The sequence below is a fragment of the Cryptomeria japonica genome, chromosome 1 (assembly GCF_030272615.1).
Source record: "Cryptomeria japonica chromosome 1, Sugi_1.0, whole genome shotgun sequence".
In the NCBI taxonomy this organism is placed as follows: Eukaryota; Viridiplantae; Streptophyta; class Pinopsida; order Cupressales; family Cupressaceae; genus Cryptomeria; species Cryptomeria japonica.
The window spans coordinates 471,355,831-471,372,095 of record NC_081405.1 but is presented as its reverse complement, the minus strand read 5'-3'; the positions used below and the strand labels follow the sequence as shown (position 1 = coordinate 471,372,095).

Genomic DNA, 16,265 nt, shown 5'->3' with positions numbered 1-16,265 from the left:
GATGATTTAAACTTAGTATAAAGTTCCAATTGTTGCAAGTTGAATTTTGAAACAATGATACTTGAACTTGATATTATCATTTTAATATTTTGATGCTGAACTTGAAGTATATGATGCTATGATGGTAAGAACTATGATCATGATGCTATTATTACAAGTTTATGGTGTTTTTGTTGTATATTATGTTGCATTCTAATCTTAATTCATGCTTATAGGCTGCATATATATTACATGTTTTTGTACTAATGAACCCAAACCCCTTTCAAAATTTTGACGTACCGGCCAACCGGTTCTTTGAAACAGAACCTGAACACGAACATTTGTAATATAATAATATATTTTTTATCATAGGCTCTTTTAGATGCACTAAAGACTGCTAGAAACTTCCTCAAGTTGCATTCAATCAATCTATGCTTCCAAGATATCTGCTGTTTTGTGCTTCGATGAATTGTACTTTTAGCTTCAATTCCCTTTTTCCCTCCTTGCACATACTTGCTAATGAAATGAATATCATTTTGAAGTATTAAGAGGTCATTTAAGTGTTTTAGCCTTTAGGTTCTAGTGTTTTCACTTTATTTTTTGCCTTTTTCTCCAATTTTTTCATCTAATCATCACAACCAAGTGTATTTTATCAGACATTTTTGAGTTTCATGAATCTGACCAGACTTATCAGTTACCCAGTTCTGAAGTCTCTTGGCCTCAATGTGGCTGGCTCACCTCAAGAATCACCAAATTTGATGAGTCCTCTAATGTTAGTACTATCTATAGCTTCTTTGTATTACTATGATGGTGTAGTGAATGATGGGTCTACTACAGATTGCTTCTTTTTAATCCAAAATCTCCTCCAGAGCCCAATCTTAATGCATATATTGGAGTTGATTTCCTTTCATCTCCTGAAATTGTCAAAGTTCATTTATAAAGCTGCTGAATTTTATGTCTTTCTTCTCAAATAGGATACCAAATTAGAAGTAGCCATAATACCACTAAGAACATGATGGCTTTGTTTCAATCATCATCTTTGGTTAGTCCAAAATCTTGATGAATGCCTGCAACAAATATTGATTTCAGGCTTTGTAATTGTGAGACAAATTAGGCTAACAAATAGCATTCCACTTCTCCTTGAATGTTTTTTATTCTTCCTCCGTTGAAAGTGTGAGCCCAACTTCTGATATTATGGCAAGGATAACAAGTCTCTATTTCAAACATGTCAGGCAATTATGCAGCATGCTTCTACTGAGAAATGAAATTTTCTTGGTCATACCTTCCTTTCCTTTAGCATGAATGTTGATACCAAATGAAGGTAATTAGGAAGGATGGGAAGTAGAAGAGCAGAATTCAAAAGCATATATATAGATTCAGGTAGATGAGTAAACAACTAATTCTATTTGTACATAGCTTTATTATGTTGCAAGTAAATTACTATTGTAAAATAATTAGCAAGCAAATTTATCTCGTTGCTATATCATAGCAAGAGGTCTGAAGGAATCATTTTTTTGTGTATTTAGATTTATTATCTAGAATGCTAACATCTTAAACCTTTTTGATAAAGGTCTTTTTTCTTCTTGATTTCAGATGCTTCTTTCTCAGAATCGTTATATGGTTTACGAAGAAGACCTGTAGAAATTATTCAACAAAGGCAAGAAGCCAATAGTGCTAATGGACATGAGCTTAAATCATCTGGCCTAAGGAGGCATCAAAGGGTTCTTTCAGTTGTATTTTTGGTATGTTCCTCCTCTTGATTGGATGTATCTCCATAGTTGGGCATTTATTCAAGATCTTATGCGTTGTGATAGGAGCAAATGAAATGTTATATTGAAGTTTTAGGCATTGTTGGAATCATAATCTTAAAGACAAGGAGATGATTGTACCTTGGAATGCCATTTAGTTGCTCTGAAAGAGAGATGTTTAAATAAAAAAACGAAGTTGTGTGGTTGGTCAAAATACTTTATCTTATAGCTATTGGAAAACTTGCATACGATGATTTTGTTAATCAACAAGCTCTTTAGTTTCTTAAGAGTCTTCATTATCTTGGTTGTTGATTTTGTTGTGGTCATCTTCAATTTCATTATTTTTGAGGAAAAGCACAATGTTATTGTTCCTTGTTATCAAAATTTTCTGTTACTAATGAAGTCACAATGTGAAGCTATTGTTGTCATCTAGAATATTGTGTTGATTATATTGTACCAAATTGATTGTGCTAATAATTGCAAATCAGTAAACAATGCTTCTCTAGAATGTCTAGCAACGTAATGTTGTTTTTATTCTACCATTTAAAATTTATCCCTATCCAACCTTCTCCACTCATTGCTCACATTTCTTCACTTAGATTTAAGGTGTCATGTATGGCTGCTGTTATTTGTTTACTTTTGAGAGGATGATTGCTAAAAGGACATGGGACATTCACTGAAGGGAGACAAATAGCATAGACACAATGTTAGCAAAAGTAGAATCGATTCTGCTAAGCAACAAAATTACTTGCAACCTCATACTTTGAAGTAGTAGGACCATGCATACAAATTGGAGGAAATGATGCAACTAAGTTTTCTATAACTTCAAAAAGTATGTTCTCTCTGTTGGCAATTGACACTCATCCGGTTTAGTTGTGTTGTCATTGATGGCAACACACATCATTTTGGGTTGGACACTTAATCGGTACTCACCGGTATTCATGATTCGGCAATCGACATTCAGGGAAACCGACAAACTAGGAATCGGTATATGAGGCCGACATAGGAGATTGATCCGACAGGTTTACACGGTAGCAATCAGCAGCATTGGTCACAAAGTTTAATGCATTTATTTTTGTCTAGGCTGACATGTAAATAAATTGTAATATCTTTGTAAGACGACATAAGGCAGTTATGTTTTGTGATTGGGAAGGGTATTTAAGTCAGTCCGGTTAGGTTATTTTGAAAATAGATCAGAGAGAAGGAATGTATAGTGATGTGATATTGTGCGAGCGATGTTGATCGATTGAATGCGAATATAATATTTTGTAGTCGGTCTTGATTATTGGTTTAGAGGTTTGGGATGCGAAGTAAGTTACCGGTAAGGGAGGACATAGTGAAAACTGGTACAGACAGTGCTTGAACCGGAACTCATCTAGCATAGTAGATGCAATCTCTGTGTTATGGTGTATGTTCTTGTGGTCGCTTCATTTCTACTTATTGTTATATTCTTTTATGGTTACCGTTTATTGAAATACTTTGTTAATAAGGTTAAAATTGATCTCACCGGTAGAACATTGATTCACCCCCCCCCTCTCAGTGTTCTTGGATTCCAACAATTTGTATCAGAGCCTGGTACCTTGGAGTAAGTCTAACAACTTAAGGAAGATCCTGAATCCGGAATCCATGGAGATGAGTATGGAGAAACAACTTGAAGTAGCACTTGAAGACTATGATGCTGAAAAGATGAAGAACTTGAAGTTGCAAGATGAGTTGAACTCTGCAAAGGAACATTCTTATCCTACAGGAGAGGCTGTCATCTACTCAAGCTAGAAGGAAGGAACTTTTACAAAATCAGGATGATGAAGAAAATAATGCCCTTAAAGAACAATGTCAGAAGCTGAGTCAGGAGAATAGTGTCATGAAGAATGAAATGTAAGCCCTAACTATGAGGATGTCGAAGGAGATTGAAGACCAGAAGAAGAATGCAAAAAATCTTGGCTAATCTTTGAAAGACAGATCTAACGAATGCATTAGGCGGGCACATGAGAATGATATGTTGAGAACTGAGCTGGTGCAATCCCAGAATAATGAGCAGGAGTTGGAAAGATTGATAACAGTCCTAAGGGGAGATCTGGATACTGCAAATGAATACAAAGACAAGTTTAAGGATAGTTCTGCAAAGCTTGATGACCTATTGAAGGATCAAAGGCGCAAGGGAGACACTAGAGGTCTTGGATTTGAGCATGGAGAAAGCTCCGGTACTGCAAATGAAGTTGAAGCAACTGATCAGAAGGAGAATCCACCTGTCAACCGGAACCAGAAATCACCAGTAAGGCAACCCAATGCACATAAATTCAATGGTAGATGTTTTGTTTGCAATAAATTTGGTCATATGGCAAGACATTGCAGAAATAGAGCAAATTAGGATAATAATGCAGTTCCCGGTCAGTGTTCAAATTGTAAGAAGTATGGTCATAGGACAAAAGATTGTAAAAATGAATGTGAAATGTCATGCATGTGGAAAGTTTGGACATATGGCTAATCAATGCAGGTCAAGGAATGATCAAGGATACAGTAAAGCAATTCATAAAAATAATGTCACTTGCTATGCATGCAACAAAATAGGACATATTGCTAAATTCTGCAGAAGCAAGAATAATCCTGTAGGAAATGATGAGGAAGGAAAACATAAGGTTGATGATATCCGGAAGGATCATGAGAAGAAATGGGTTAGGAAATTTGAAGATCAACTGACAGAGACAAACAACCCGGTAACTCAACCGGCAGAGCAAAATGTTCCTGCATCGACAGGAAACTCAGCTGGTAACCAAGGCATTAGCCTTAGGGGGAGGCAAATTAATGATAGATCTTGCATTACCCCTGGTAGTGGTCTGAAAGCTTGTTTCAGATCTTGGAAAAGTCAGTTTGAAGGTTTTCCGGTACTGAGATTATGGATTCTGAATCCGGTATGATAGGCCGACATGCATTTATGTCAATGCGAAATTAGGGTTTTCGCAGAATAAAAGGGAAATGTTGGTTCATTTATGATCCCACAACATTCAGAGCGAAGCAGAGCGAGTTTAAGGTGATTCAAGGTGACCAAGAGCATTTTCAAGCGAATTCCAGTGCATTTAATGCGGATTTTCCGGAGCAGACACCGACATGTGAGTCTCATGGTAGGTAGAGTAAATGAAATAGTTAAGGAGACCCACAAGGCATGGGTAAAATTCTTTGTAGATAAACTTGATTTCTTTACTCCAACGGTATTCCCTCCTAAGTCTGGTATTCAAGACATCTTAGTTGATGGTAAGGGGAAAGGTATATTAGGTTTGGATTCACCGGTTTTGGAACATAAACTAATAGAGGATATTCCTCCGATAGTATCACATGTACATAATATAGAAAAGCTGGTAGATAACATTGAAGCTGTGCATGATAAGAAGGATACATCGGAACAGAACATTCTGGATGTAGAGGTTATTGATGTGGATATAGACAATAAACAGGTTGAGGATATTGAACCTCCGACAACAAATGTACATATAGAAGAGGCTAAGGTTGAGTAGGTTACTGCACCAAGTTGTGAAGCCACTGGTGCTAGTCAGTAGGTTGGAGAGTCTAGTCATTCATTGTTGGCACTTGGCTCATCCGATCAAGTTGATTTCGGATAGAGGAATATTGAGCAACTGAGTAGTTTTGAATTGATGTTTGTTGTAGCTCAGAAGTTAAGGAAGGAAGGATCTAAAGACAAGCAAGTCATTGAGCAAGCCATTCCGGTTCTGCAGCAGCTAGTTCCAGGATACACTAGTCTGGTAGCTAGCCCCTCTGGTAAGCTTAAGAGTTTGACTGAACACATTGCAAAAGAGTTTCAAACTCTTCAACAGATATCAAACTGACAGTTAATAGAGAGGTACAATGCAGCTAGGAAGGTCACCTATGACAATATGATCACATTAGACAAGGTTAAGATGACACATGAACTAACAAAGATTGATGAGGCTCTTAATCAGTGCAGTTGTATATATAGGTCTTGTACTAACATCGGTAAACTTATAGCTGACCTGGAGTTAAAAATAAAAGTGGCAAAGGCCCAGTTGGAACATCTAGCTAACAATTTTGATGGTACTTAGTCATTGACCAGCGCTATTGATGGTCAAATTTTGGTTACAGAATCAGAGATATCAGCCTTGGAGAAAGATATGGACAGCTTAATCCGGCGAGCAAGGGAATTGAGAGGATTGGTTAGTCCCCGGTTGAACACTTTGTTACTTAAAAAGCGGGAAAGTATAGAATTGATGAATAAACCCACACTGGCAGATCTAACAGAAGAAGAACTACATGCATACATTCTTAATGGGTTTGTATCTATTTTGGAAACATTGAAAATTGGTTGGGATACTTGCTTAGGAGTTTTGAAGGGTGCTTACCCGGATATATTCAAGTACATCTAGATCTGGTAAACACATTTTAATTTAATTTTTTCATTCATTTGCCCTGGCCTTTGTCATTGATGTCAAAGGGAGATAGGTTGTTGTGAAAAATGTTAAGGGACATAAGAAGTAATGTATAGCTCAGGGGGAGCAAGGTCAGTTTTGGTCATCAGTTTTGAGAGGAACCGGGACAGCACTTCAGCGATCCATTTTTCACATGAGTGTTGCCATCAATGCCAAAGGGGGAGATTGTTGGCAATTGACACTCATCTGGTTTAGTTGTGTTGTCAGTGATGGCAACACATCATTTTGGGTTGGACACTTAACCGGTACTCACCGGTATTCATGATTCGGCAACCGGTATTCAGGGAAATCGACAAACCAGGAACCAGTATATGAGGCCAACATAGGAGATTGATCCGCCAAGTTTACACAGTAGCAATCAGCGGCATCGGTCACAAAGTTTAATGCATTTATTTTTGTTTAGGCCGACATGTAAAAAAATTGTAATATCTTTGTAAGCCGACATAAGGCACTTATGTTTGTGATTGGGAAGGGTATTTAAGTCAGTTCAGTTAGGTTATTTTGAAAATAGATTAGAGAGAAGGAATGTATAGTGATGTGATATTGTGAGAGCGATGTTGATCGATTGAATGCGAATATGATATTTTGTAGTCGGTCTTGATTATTGGTTTAGAGGTTTGGGATGCGATGTAATTTACCGGTAAGGGAGGACACAGTGAAAACTGGTACAAACTGTGCTTGAACCGGAACTCATCCAGCATAGTAGATGCAATCTCTGTGTTATGGTGTATGTTCTTGTGGTCGCTTCATTTCTACTTACAGTTATATTCTTTTATGGTTACCGGTTACTGAAATACTTTGTTAATAAGGTTAAAATTGATCTCACCGGTAGAACACTGATTCACCCCCCCTCTCAGTGTTCTTGGATTCCAACACTCTCATCTCTAAGAATGAATCCTAATAGTATTTTCAAATTGGTTTGCCTCATAATTCATCATAGAGGTCCTTGGAATGAGTATGAAGAGAAGTTAAAATGAAATGCAAATTGATGTAAGCATATTTGCATGCAATGCCACAAAATCACTACAGAAAAGTCAAAGGGAGTGCTAATCCTTGGGCCTGCACAAACTTTAGTTCTAGTGGTAAAGTGATTTAAAGGGAAGAATTACAATGCCATGGCCAAATAAGTAATGATTTATTTATTTATTTTGAAATCAACTTATTGAAGAGACTTGAGAGTAAATTGTACTGCAAATATATACAAATGGATAATGAACACAAGTGTAGCATGAGTTATAAGTATCCTGTCAATACGCGAAGTAACTGAACTGTATGCTAAAGAAGGCTCCCAGATATTGATAAAGAAAGGAAGCTCCACACTGAGCAAAGCTTTGGTAGTGGCACAAACCATGCAGTTCCTATCAGTTGGAGAATGACGAATGTGATTCAGCAGATAAGGGACATCATGAATAATTTGCATGAAGTTCAATTTCAACATGAAAAAAACATCATAGTGGTGTCTCTGATCTTCTCACAAAATGAATGGTTGATCATACAAAATGTAGATAAAAATTTAATCTTCGCAAAAAATTTCAAGCTCCGGCAGCCTTAGAGATATACACCACTGGCGAAGAGGTTAATATAATTGAACAGCACCACATGCATTATGGATCTAGCAATGCTGGTCTGGACTCCCATGGGATGGCTCTTAATTCAACTAAAGGATCCTAACCTTGGTTAAAAGTTGGTCAAGAGGGTTAAAAACTCACCTCATAAAATATGAATATTATGGCTAGGAAGATAGGTTTGATGGCAAGAATGTTATCCCTAGTGTCCACATGCCTCTTTTAAATAGTTGATTTGAATCGCATTGTTGGTTGAAAATTTTGTACACCTCAATAGCTGTACAAAATTGTGGATTTCAGCCACATTGTGTGAGTAAATACTCTCCTAATTCTAAGGGAAGGCTCTCCCTATCTAAATTAATAAAAACAGATGGGACAACAGTTTTCCTTCTTCTTTCAAGAAAAACTATATTCTTTCCTCTTCACAGGAAATAATAGCTATTTAAAGCAAATATCAGTAATAACTTGTACCATGAAATAAGAAAGAGGAAATGAAATTTCCTGAAACCCCAAAGATTTTCGTCACTTCCTCTAGGACGGGAAGACAATATCAAGCTCAAAGTCTTGAATATCTGCGATCCTATCAACCCTTTGTAATGATAATATTTAGAACCAAATGCAATATATAGCAGCACAAAGTGTGCAAATAGAATGCATTTCTAAAGCTAATCTATTTGAGAATCTATCACAAACACAAAGTCTTGAGATCCTTCTCAACTCTAATTGTAATTTCTAAACTAATTCCACTTCCAATAGCTGCAACACAAAGTCTGCAATTAAATGAAGTGAAACTCTTTCTAACAGCCTTCCACAATCTTCAAAATAAACACAAAGATATATCCCAAGATGACATAAGAACACGAAGGGATAAAGCAAGACTTCAACACAAAGTTTGAAATTTCTCACTTCTCTTGTATTACTCAAAGATAGCAGATTTACAACTATAAAGCTCAAAGTCTTTATGAGTAGAAAATCCTGCAGAGTTTTCTTTCTTTTCGAAAGATAAAAAGATACAATAGACCAAAGAAACGGGACTCGGACTCGGCTCGGACTCGGCAAGGCCGAATCGGACTCGGAGTCAGATTCGGCTGGACTTGGGAAAGTGAAAAACTCAAGAAATTTAGAGATTTTGAAAGATTTAAAACTTGTTTTAGGCACCCTTTATTAAATACACCTTAAAGACACAATAACATCATCAAACTCGGCTCATTTGATTACATACACAAGTATACATCAATCACATAAGCATAAATGCAAATTGTAGCTGAAGGAAATAACAAACATAGATATATAAATATTGTCAAATGTATACAATATTACAAAACTCATGGAATAAAAAATCCATGTCATCATATGATCATCATCAAATGTTTCATACAAATACCAAAGATAAATACAACTACAAGCCTATGGCTCAGAGGAGCCTGCATGGCAGCACCCTTCGGCCCTAGCCCCCTGCGAAGGCGTCTAAGGTAGTGTTGTGCGTAGCACACGCTCCCTGTCGCCGACAGGGTCCCCTTTCCTGTTTTGAGCTTTCGGTCGTTGTCCTGAGGTTCCGAGCCGAGTTTCTCGTGTCTCTTCGAGTGAGTTCGTGACCGATCCGTAAGCTGATCGACGTTGAAGTAGTGAGCCGATGCGTCTTCTCGGCTAGCCTAGCTCTCGGGCGTGAATGCCAAGAGCTTTGTTCAAAGTTTTGAGAATCGCCTTAGATAGGCATAAGGTGGTAAGAATTGGCGGAGCCCGCCAAGCAAGAGCAGTGTGCCTAAGGGTCGCACGAAGACCAAAGTCGACATTCTTCGCACCAGAGTTGTGAGGCCGACTGCATAAGGATTGTCACCGCGATGTTTATGAGATTTGAGCGAGAGATGTTTTTCGCCTGCCAACAAACGACCGAGTTGCCTGGCCAAGTGCCTTGGTATTCTGAGGCCTCCTAGAACTAAATTTTGTGAAGTCTAGCAAAGGGCTGGTTTGAGGTCTGAGCAACTTCACTAAGTTAAAATTGCCAAAATCGCCCCAGGGGGCCTAATTTTGGACCATGGGGCGAGAATTTCGGAGTCTGATGTTTCCTACTTGGTCCGAAAATAATGCAGAAGTGCTTTTAAACGTTGCAAAGGTAACCCTAGGTCCAAAATCACTTAAAAAGCGCTCAAATTCGGACCTTGGGGCGAAACTGGGGTTTGTGAGAGGCACGTTTGGATTCGAAATTCGCCTTGAATGCCCATTTTCGGACCCTGGGGGGTAAGTGGGAAAGTGTATCAAGTTTGCAAGATTATCCCCTAGGCCCGAAGTTTCTTTTAGAGCTCGCCGAACATGTCAAGATCCGAAAATCTTTAATGCGCCCCATTTTCGGACCTTGGAGTGAATTTTTAGAAGATCACTTAAAACGCGAAATGTTTTCAAAACTCTTGAGCCCCGAAAATCACTTGAGTTCCTGTCTTCGGACCTCAACGCGAAAATAAAATAAAGGTATAAAGCGCGATTTCGGACCTGGAAGTTAAATTAGATGGTGGAAAGGGCGAAGTCGCGAAAGCGCGTTTAGGTCCGAAATCGCCCGAAATCACTTAAGTTCTCTTTTTTCGGACCCTTGGGTTTAAAGCGGAAAGTGTGCGAAGCATTTAACGAACGCCTCCAGCTCCGAAATCGCGACGAATACAGGGGTCGAGTGCTCCGAAGTATTGGCAAAATACACTTTGGACGCTCAAGGCAACATAGCGCTTGGAATCCGAGCTTCCCCATTCGAGCCCCGAGGTCATCGCAGAATTCACCAAAGCACCTCCAGCTCCGAAACTCTAAGCCTTCAAATTCGGACCCTAAAGCAAATGAAGAAAACGCGAAACATTTAAAGGGATGCATTTAGTCTGAAAGTCGCGAAAAGCGCGAAGGACGGCATGGTTAAAGAGGTTCGCGCAGCTTGCGAACTCATTCTAGCTCCGAAGTTCTATTGGCAAACTCTCCAGGTCCTCCGCAGTTTTTTGTAAGACCGCTAAAACCTCTTCCTTTGGATATCGACAAGCATCCAACGAAAAGCTGCGGGTATAGAGTCCGAATCCGAAGTTTTGGGCGAGGCCAGCTGAAATCCGAGAACATCTCCGAGGTAGCAAGAGCCTCCCAGCTCCGAAATTCGCCATAGGTGTGCAAATCGCGAAGTAGAAGGCGCGAAATTTGCAGGACTTCCAAGGAAGAAAACGCAGTTCAGAATTTGAAAACCATCCAAAGTCCGAAAACAAGAAGGTAAAATGTTGCGTTAAATCCTCCTGATCATTTGAACTTAGATTGCCAATTACCCAGGGTAAGAGAGAAAACTATTTAAAATGATAAATTCTCTTTGTCCAGCAACCGCGAAAATTTAGAACAAAGAGATAACCATTGGAATTCAAACTTTGCAGGATCGTCCGTTCATTTCACGCGACGAGGTTGGGTAATCTCTCACCATCCGCTCCTGTCAGGTAAGAACGCTTTGTCGCATATGATCCTTTGAAAAATGCTTAATGGGCGAATGTGTAAAATTTGATCGCATTGCTTGAATTCTTGAGATTTGCATCTCTTTTGCTCATAAACCTTGTTCAAAACGCACGAAAATTCAGAATTCACTCCTAAAGCTTCACCAAAATTGCGTCTCTTTTCAAAACTTGGAAAAATTTTCATACTGTCTATGTTAAAAGTTAATCCAAAATCCAAAAGTGATAAGTATAGATGCATAGTCAAAAGAAAAGGAATCTTCATGAATATGCTGCGGTTAAAGTTGATCAAGCTGTTAGCTAGAAGTATTGCTCAGTGTCCAAACTAAACTTTAAATTAATCCCGGCCTGCTGGAGCACTTCATTTGTTATCTAACTCGCATTACCTTTCTTATATCATCTCGTAATCCGCGTTCAGCTGTGCAGGATAAATGCCTAAATCGGCAGTAGAATCATCAAAAACTCCTGCAGCAGCCGAAACCTCACGAGCCTCCAAATCAGATATCCCGCGTAAGGTTGAAAAGATGAAGTATCAGTATCAGAGGGAAGGATTGAGGGAGTCGAAAGTTCAGAGTGTCTGGGACAACATTGGTGATACTGACCTTGGCGATATTGATATTCAGGACTTCAGGAATCGGGTCTTCTCACCCAACGCATATGGCAGGCCTAGGCAGATGGTGGAAAGTGGCATCGCCCAAGCGGCAGGTTTTCCTCCAGCAATACAGAACTATGAATTAGTAGTGGAGGCTGCTCGACATTACGAACCAAAGTCCAAGCTAGTGCTTCTGGAGAATATGACTATCGCCGACTTCTCCCCTGAGGCTATTGGTGATGCATTTGATATCCCCTTTCCAAATAATCCCACAGCTACAACCATAGACGAAGCACAAGGGGCATATGATATGAATCCGGCCCGATGCAAGGCACTGATTAACGAAGAATGGTTCAAGGAGAAAAGGCCTTCGAGCACCAGGATTGTGAAAAAGACCCCCAAGAGTGATTTTCATAATGAACATGGGGATATGGTCACCCTACTCAGCCGAGTCATGGGACTTCCTAAGTCCAGCTACTTTGAAGAATGGATGTTCTATTTTACAGAGCAGGTCTTCGTCGGAAAGTCTAAGTTTGACTGGGCCCAGATCATAAGCGATAACATCCACACTCAGCTGATTGAGCTCGAAACGAAGAAGTACTTCACCATGACCTCTTATTTGGTCTGCATGTTCGCCAAGAACCAACCACTGCCAGGATTCATAATGAAAGGTGAAATCGGGAATGGGCCCGGTCAGGTGAAAGTCTATGATTGTTACCCACAGCTGCACTACCAGAATATAGCTCAAAGGGAAAAGAGCAGCCCGACTTACGCGGTTGGTCAGTATGAATGCGTCAATGATGCCTTCACAATGCGCCTGGTTAGGCTAATGCAGGGAGGGTTACACATAAGGCTCTCGGAGCAAGCTACTACTTTAGTGCAGAGGTATGGAGCCTGTTTCATTCAGTTCCCAAGGTTTTCCTACATCCGGATAGCTGGCTTCGATGGCGCTCCCCTCCGACTTGTTGACGTGTCTGAAATTGCATTGCTGCAAACTCCATATGGCCAACGCAGAATAGAATAGCCAACTGATTATCCTACTCTCTCTTGAGATAAGGAAGTCTCTAATGCTGTTTTCTAAGTTTGATCAAAGGAGACTACCTCAAGGTTTCTTTTGTCAGGTCTTGACTGCGGGATCTCTCAGTGGCTTGATGTGTTTATGTTGGAAACACAAGGGGACTTACGTTTGATTGGCAATTCCATGTATAAATTCCCGGGGAACTTTTACGGTTTTCTTTCAGGTGGTGTTGGTTAATTTGAAGCTGATTTAGCAGGACTGCAGATTTCTAAAAAGGGGGATAAAATTGGGAGGAAAGAAAGGAAGGGTAGGGAGAAAGAGAACTGTAAATGTTAACTAGGACAGCAGGTTCACTCAAGCAGACAGACACCTCCAGGAAACCAAATTAAGCATCATCAGTCATTCAGACACAATGTTTGCATAAACTTAGTGCAATCTTCAAAGGAGAAACCAGATTTTCATATTACCAAATACAATATTAGAACTTCTACATTCATGATATATATATATTTGATAATCGAACTGAATCATAAAATAGCCCAGATTAACCATGCAGAAAGGAAAAAAAGCAATCAGCTATCCTCTAATGGTATGGACTGTGAAGGTTCTATCGGATGCTTGGTAAGAACTGCTGTGCAAAATGAATAGACATAATTAAAAGCTTTCTCATTTAAATGAAGAAGGAGACCATGCACTCACAAGGAAACTTGAAGGTAATTTTAATCCATTGTATTAATTCTTGCAAAATTCCTTCAGAGCTTTCGCAACAATTCAAGAACTTCCTCCTAAATGAGGGAAAACCAGTCCCCTTAAATAGGTTTCCAAAAATGGATGAATGGCCAAGATCTAATCTAGACAAGTGGCCCAGATTCATCCTTACAAAAAGGGGGACCCACACCCATAAATAGGAGGGTAAATATCTACAACTACCCCAAAGGGAGCAATAACTACCAAAAAGGATAATTACAACTTTTGAAATAATCCAAAAAGGAGGTGTACAAAAACTTTTACAATATGTTGACCAGAAGTCAACTGTCACCTTTTTGGGACAAAAGTGCACCTTTTAAGATTTGGAGGGAAAAAGGCATTTTTGAGAAACTACTTTCTCTATTCTGGTTTCACATTCTTTCTGTAGAAACTGGTCTTCGCCATGCAGGTATTCTCGCCATAAATCACGACCTGCTGCTCGTTCCTTGTAGACATATTCCTGAAACTTGATACATAATTGGAAGAGGGGACCAAAAGGTGGCATGGGAGGGTGGCGAATTTTGTACTGCATGCCTTCGAGATACTGGTCCACGTGCCTTAAACCGTCCTTCCAGCTGGAGCGATTACGCTCAAAGCACAATATGTCTGAATGGAACTGACCAGCAAAACTCAAGTCTTCAATGGAATAAGAAACCTTATCTGCTCCCAACCTTTCCTCCCAATCCGGCCGGATTACACTGTCGGATAGGTCATTTATCCACCCCGAAACCATTGATTGGAGGATGGTCTTGCCTAGTTCTTGCATGCTCCCCAGAATTGCCTCACATGCGTCATTTTCTTTGTCAATAATTTCCTGGGCGTCGTTCTTCATGGTGACGGTCCAGTACCATTCCTTGAGAATACTGATGCTATGGGGATCTAGGATGTCAGGCAGTGTGGGAATCTGTGTATGTGTCCAGAAAAGAGCTCTTAGGAGGGGAAGGGTAGAGGCCGCTACTTCATGCATGTGAAGGGATTCCCTCTTTACTTCCAACAGCCTGACTAGAGTGAGCTCTCGATGGAGAGCCATTTCCTTTACTTCTTTGAGGATCTGTTCTCCCTTTTTCTTGATGTCTTGCACCCATTCCTTGACGGCCTTTGCGGTATCCCGAATTCCTTCAAATTCAGTTGTGGTCCTTTGCGCCAATGCCCTTGGGGGAATATGGGATTCAGAGGGGTTGTGTAATGGCCGCAGGAGCTTATCGATGTATCCCTCGGCCTGTTCAGCACGGGCCCGATACATATCCTTTTCGGCAGTGATTTCCTCGAGCTGTCTGAGTATGTTCTGCACTGAGTCCTTAAATTCCTCCTTTTCTTGCTCTTTTGTAGCTCGTCCGATGGGGACAGTCGTGATGCTATAATCTGCCAGTGTTATTTGATCTGCTGGCTTGTTCGCGGGCGGGGTGGCAATATGAAGAGTGCGGTTCCTTTGCTCATCCCTGGTTATCTTAGAGTATGTTCTTGGTTTCTTCTTCCCTTTCGCTTTTGCTTGATCCATTCGTGAGAAGATGTCCTCTAGATCGATGGGTGCCTTGGTGGCGGCCCTACGCTGAGCTCTGGCGATCAGCCACTCTTGAGGCACTGTCTGGGTTGAGGATGGGGTTAAGTTAGCACCTTGTTCTCCCATGCTTTCAACCGGCTGATCACAAATTAGCAGCTGTCCCGCCATCGGAGGGGTGAAAGAAGGAGGAAGCTCCTTGTTTGCATCTGAGTTCTCCCCTATCTCACTGAATAATTGTCTGACATCTTCCTGTGACGGTGGCTCCTTGGTTCCCTCGAGCTCATGGATCTCGTCTGTTCTTTGTTCCCCTTCGACAGTCGAGTCGTCCTTGGCTGCATGGAGGAGTAGCAATTCGTGGCGGCTCTGTTGGGTAGGTTCATGCACTTCGATCCCCTGGGTGGATGGGATTTCTCCTTCCTTTATTTGGTCACCCGGCTTAGTCGGATTGGGGCCCTTTTGCTCGGTGTCCGGCATATCTGGAGCAGGAGGATCATTGGCTTGGAATGCCTCTATGTCGCTCTGGGAAGGCGGAGCAGGTATGCAATCTAAATCTATGGCGTCGTCGGACGAATTGGGGTCCTTTGAAGATGAAGTGGTCTCTGGCCTTCTTATGGGAATCTTCTCCCTTCTTGTTCTTTTGGACGTTCGAGTCTCTCTGCAAGCCTTAGCTTTCTTTCTTTTCTCTGGTTTCTCAGCTGATGTCCTTTCGTCTTCGGAAGACTGAGAGTCGAAACTGCCCATCAGATGGTAAGTAAATTGGACCCCCTCATGGACTAGCCTCTCGATCTGGTGATGTAACCATTGATCTGTGTATCTTGCCGGGGCTGCCATGACTGCTTCGAAATCCGTGATTGGGTCTTGAGACCAATCAACGCCTGGCAAGAGGTGCCTTACTGCTTCGAATTCTCGGACTTGGAGGCAGTTCCCCGAGTCTGTGAGCTGATCCGGGACCTGACGGTACTCAAAGAGTCGCATTTGCTGCACACTCAATCTAGAATATTCCCGTCGCCTGACTTCGTAGTCATCGGAGCAATTTTTCCGATAATCTTCAATTGACTCCTTTGCTCTGTAGCGCCTACCGTAAGCTCTCTTCGCCAAATTGTCATGATCAAAACATTTCCTTGGGAAATGTTCCTGTAGGCCATAAGAGGCCAGCTCTGCAAGGGACTCCTCTGCTAGGGTGGGGGTTCTCAATTGGAC

At 40.7% G+C, this 16,265-nt stretch overlaps 1 protein-coding gene across 7 annotated transcripts in view; it reads left to right on the top strand.

Annotated features, from left to right (window-relative positions):
* LOC131071396 (peroxisome biogenesis protein 12) overlaps window positions 1-16,265 on the top strand; it is a 296,532-nt gene that overhangs the window by 72,187 nt on the left and 208,080 nt on the right. For all 7 annotated transcript variants that reach the window (XM_058007230.2, XM_058007213.2, XM_058007226.2 and 4 more), the window contains one exon: window positions 1,573-1,721. In XM_058007230.2, the coding sequence (XP_057863213.1) occupies window positions 1,573-1,721 (149 nt within the window). The remainder of the gene's footprint in view (window positions 1-1,572; window positions 1,722-16,265) is intronic.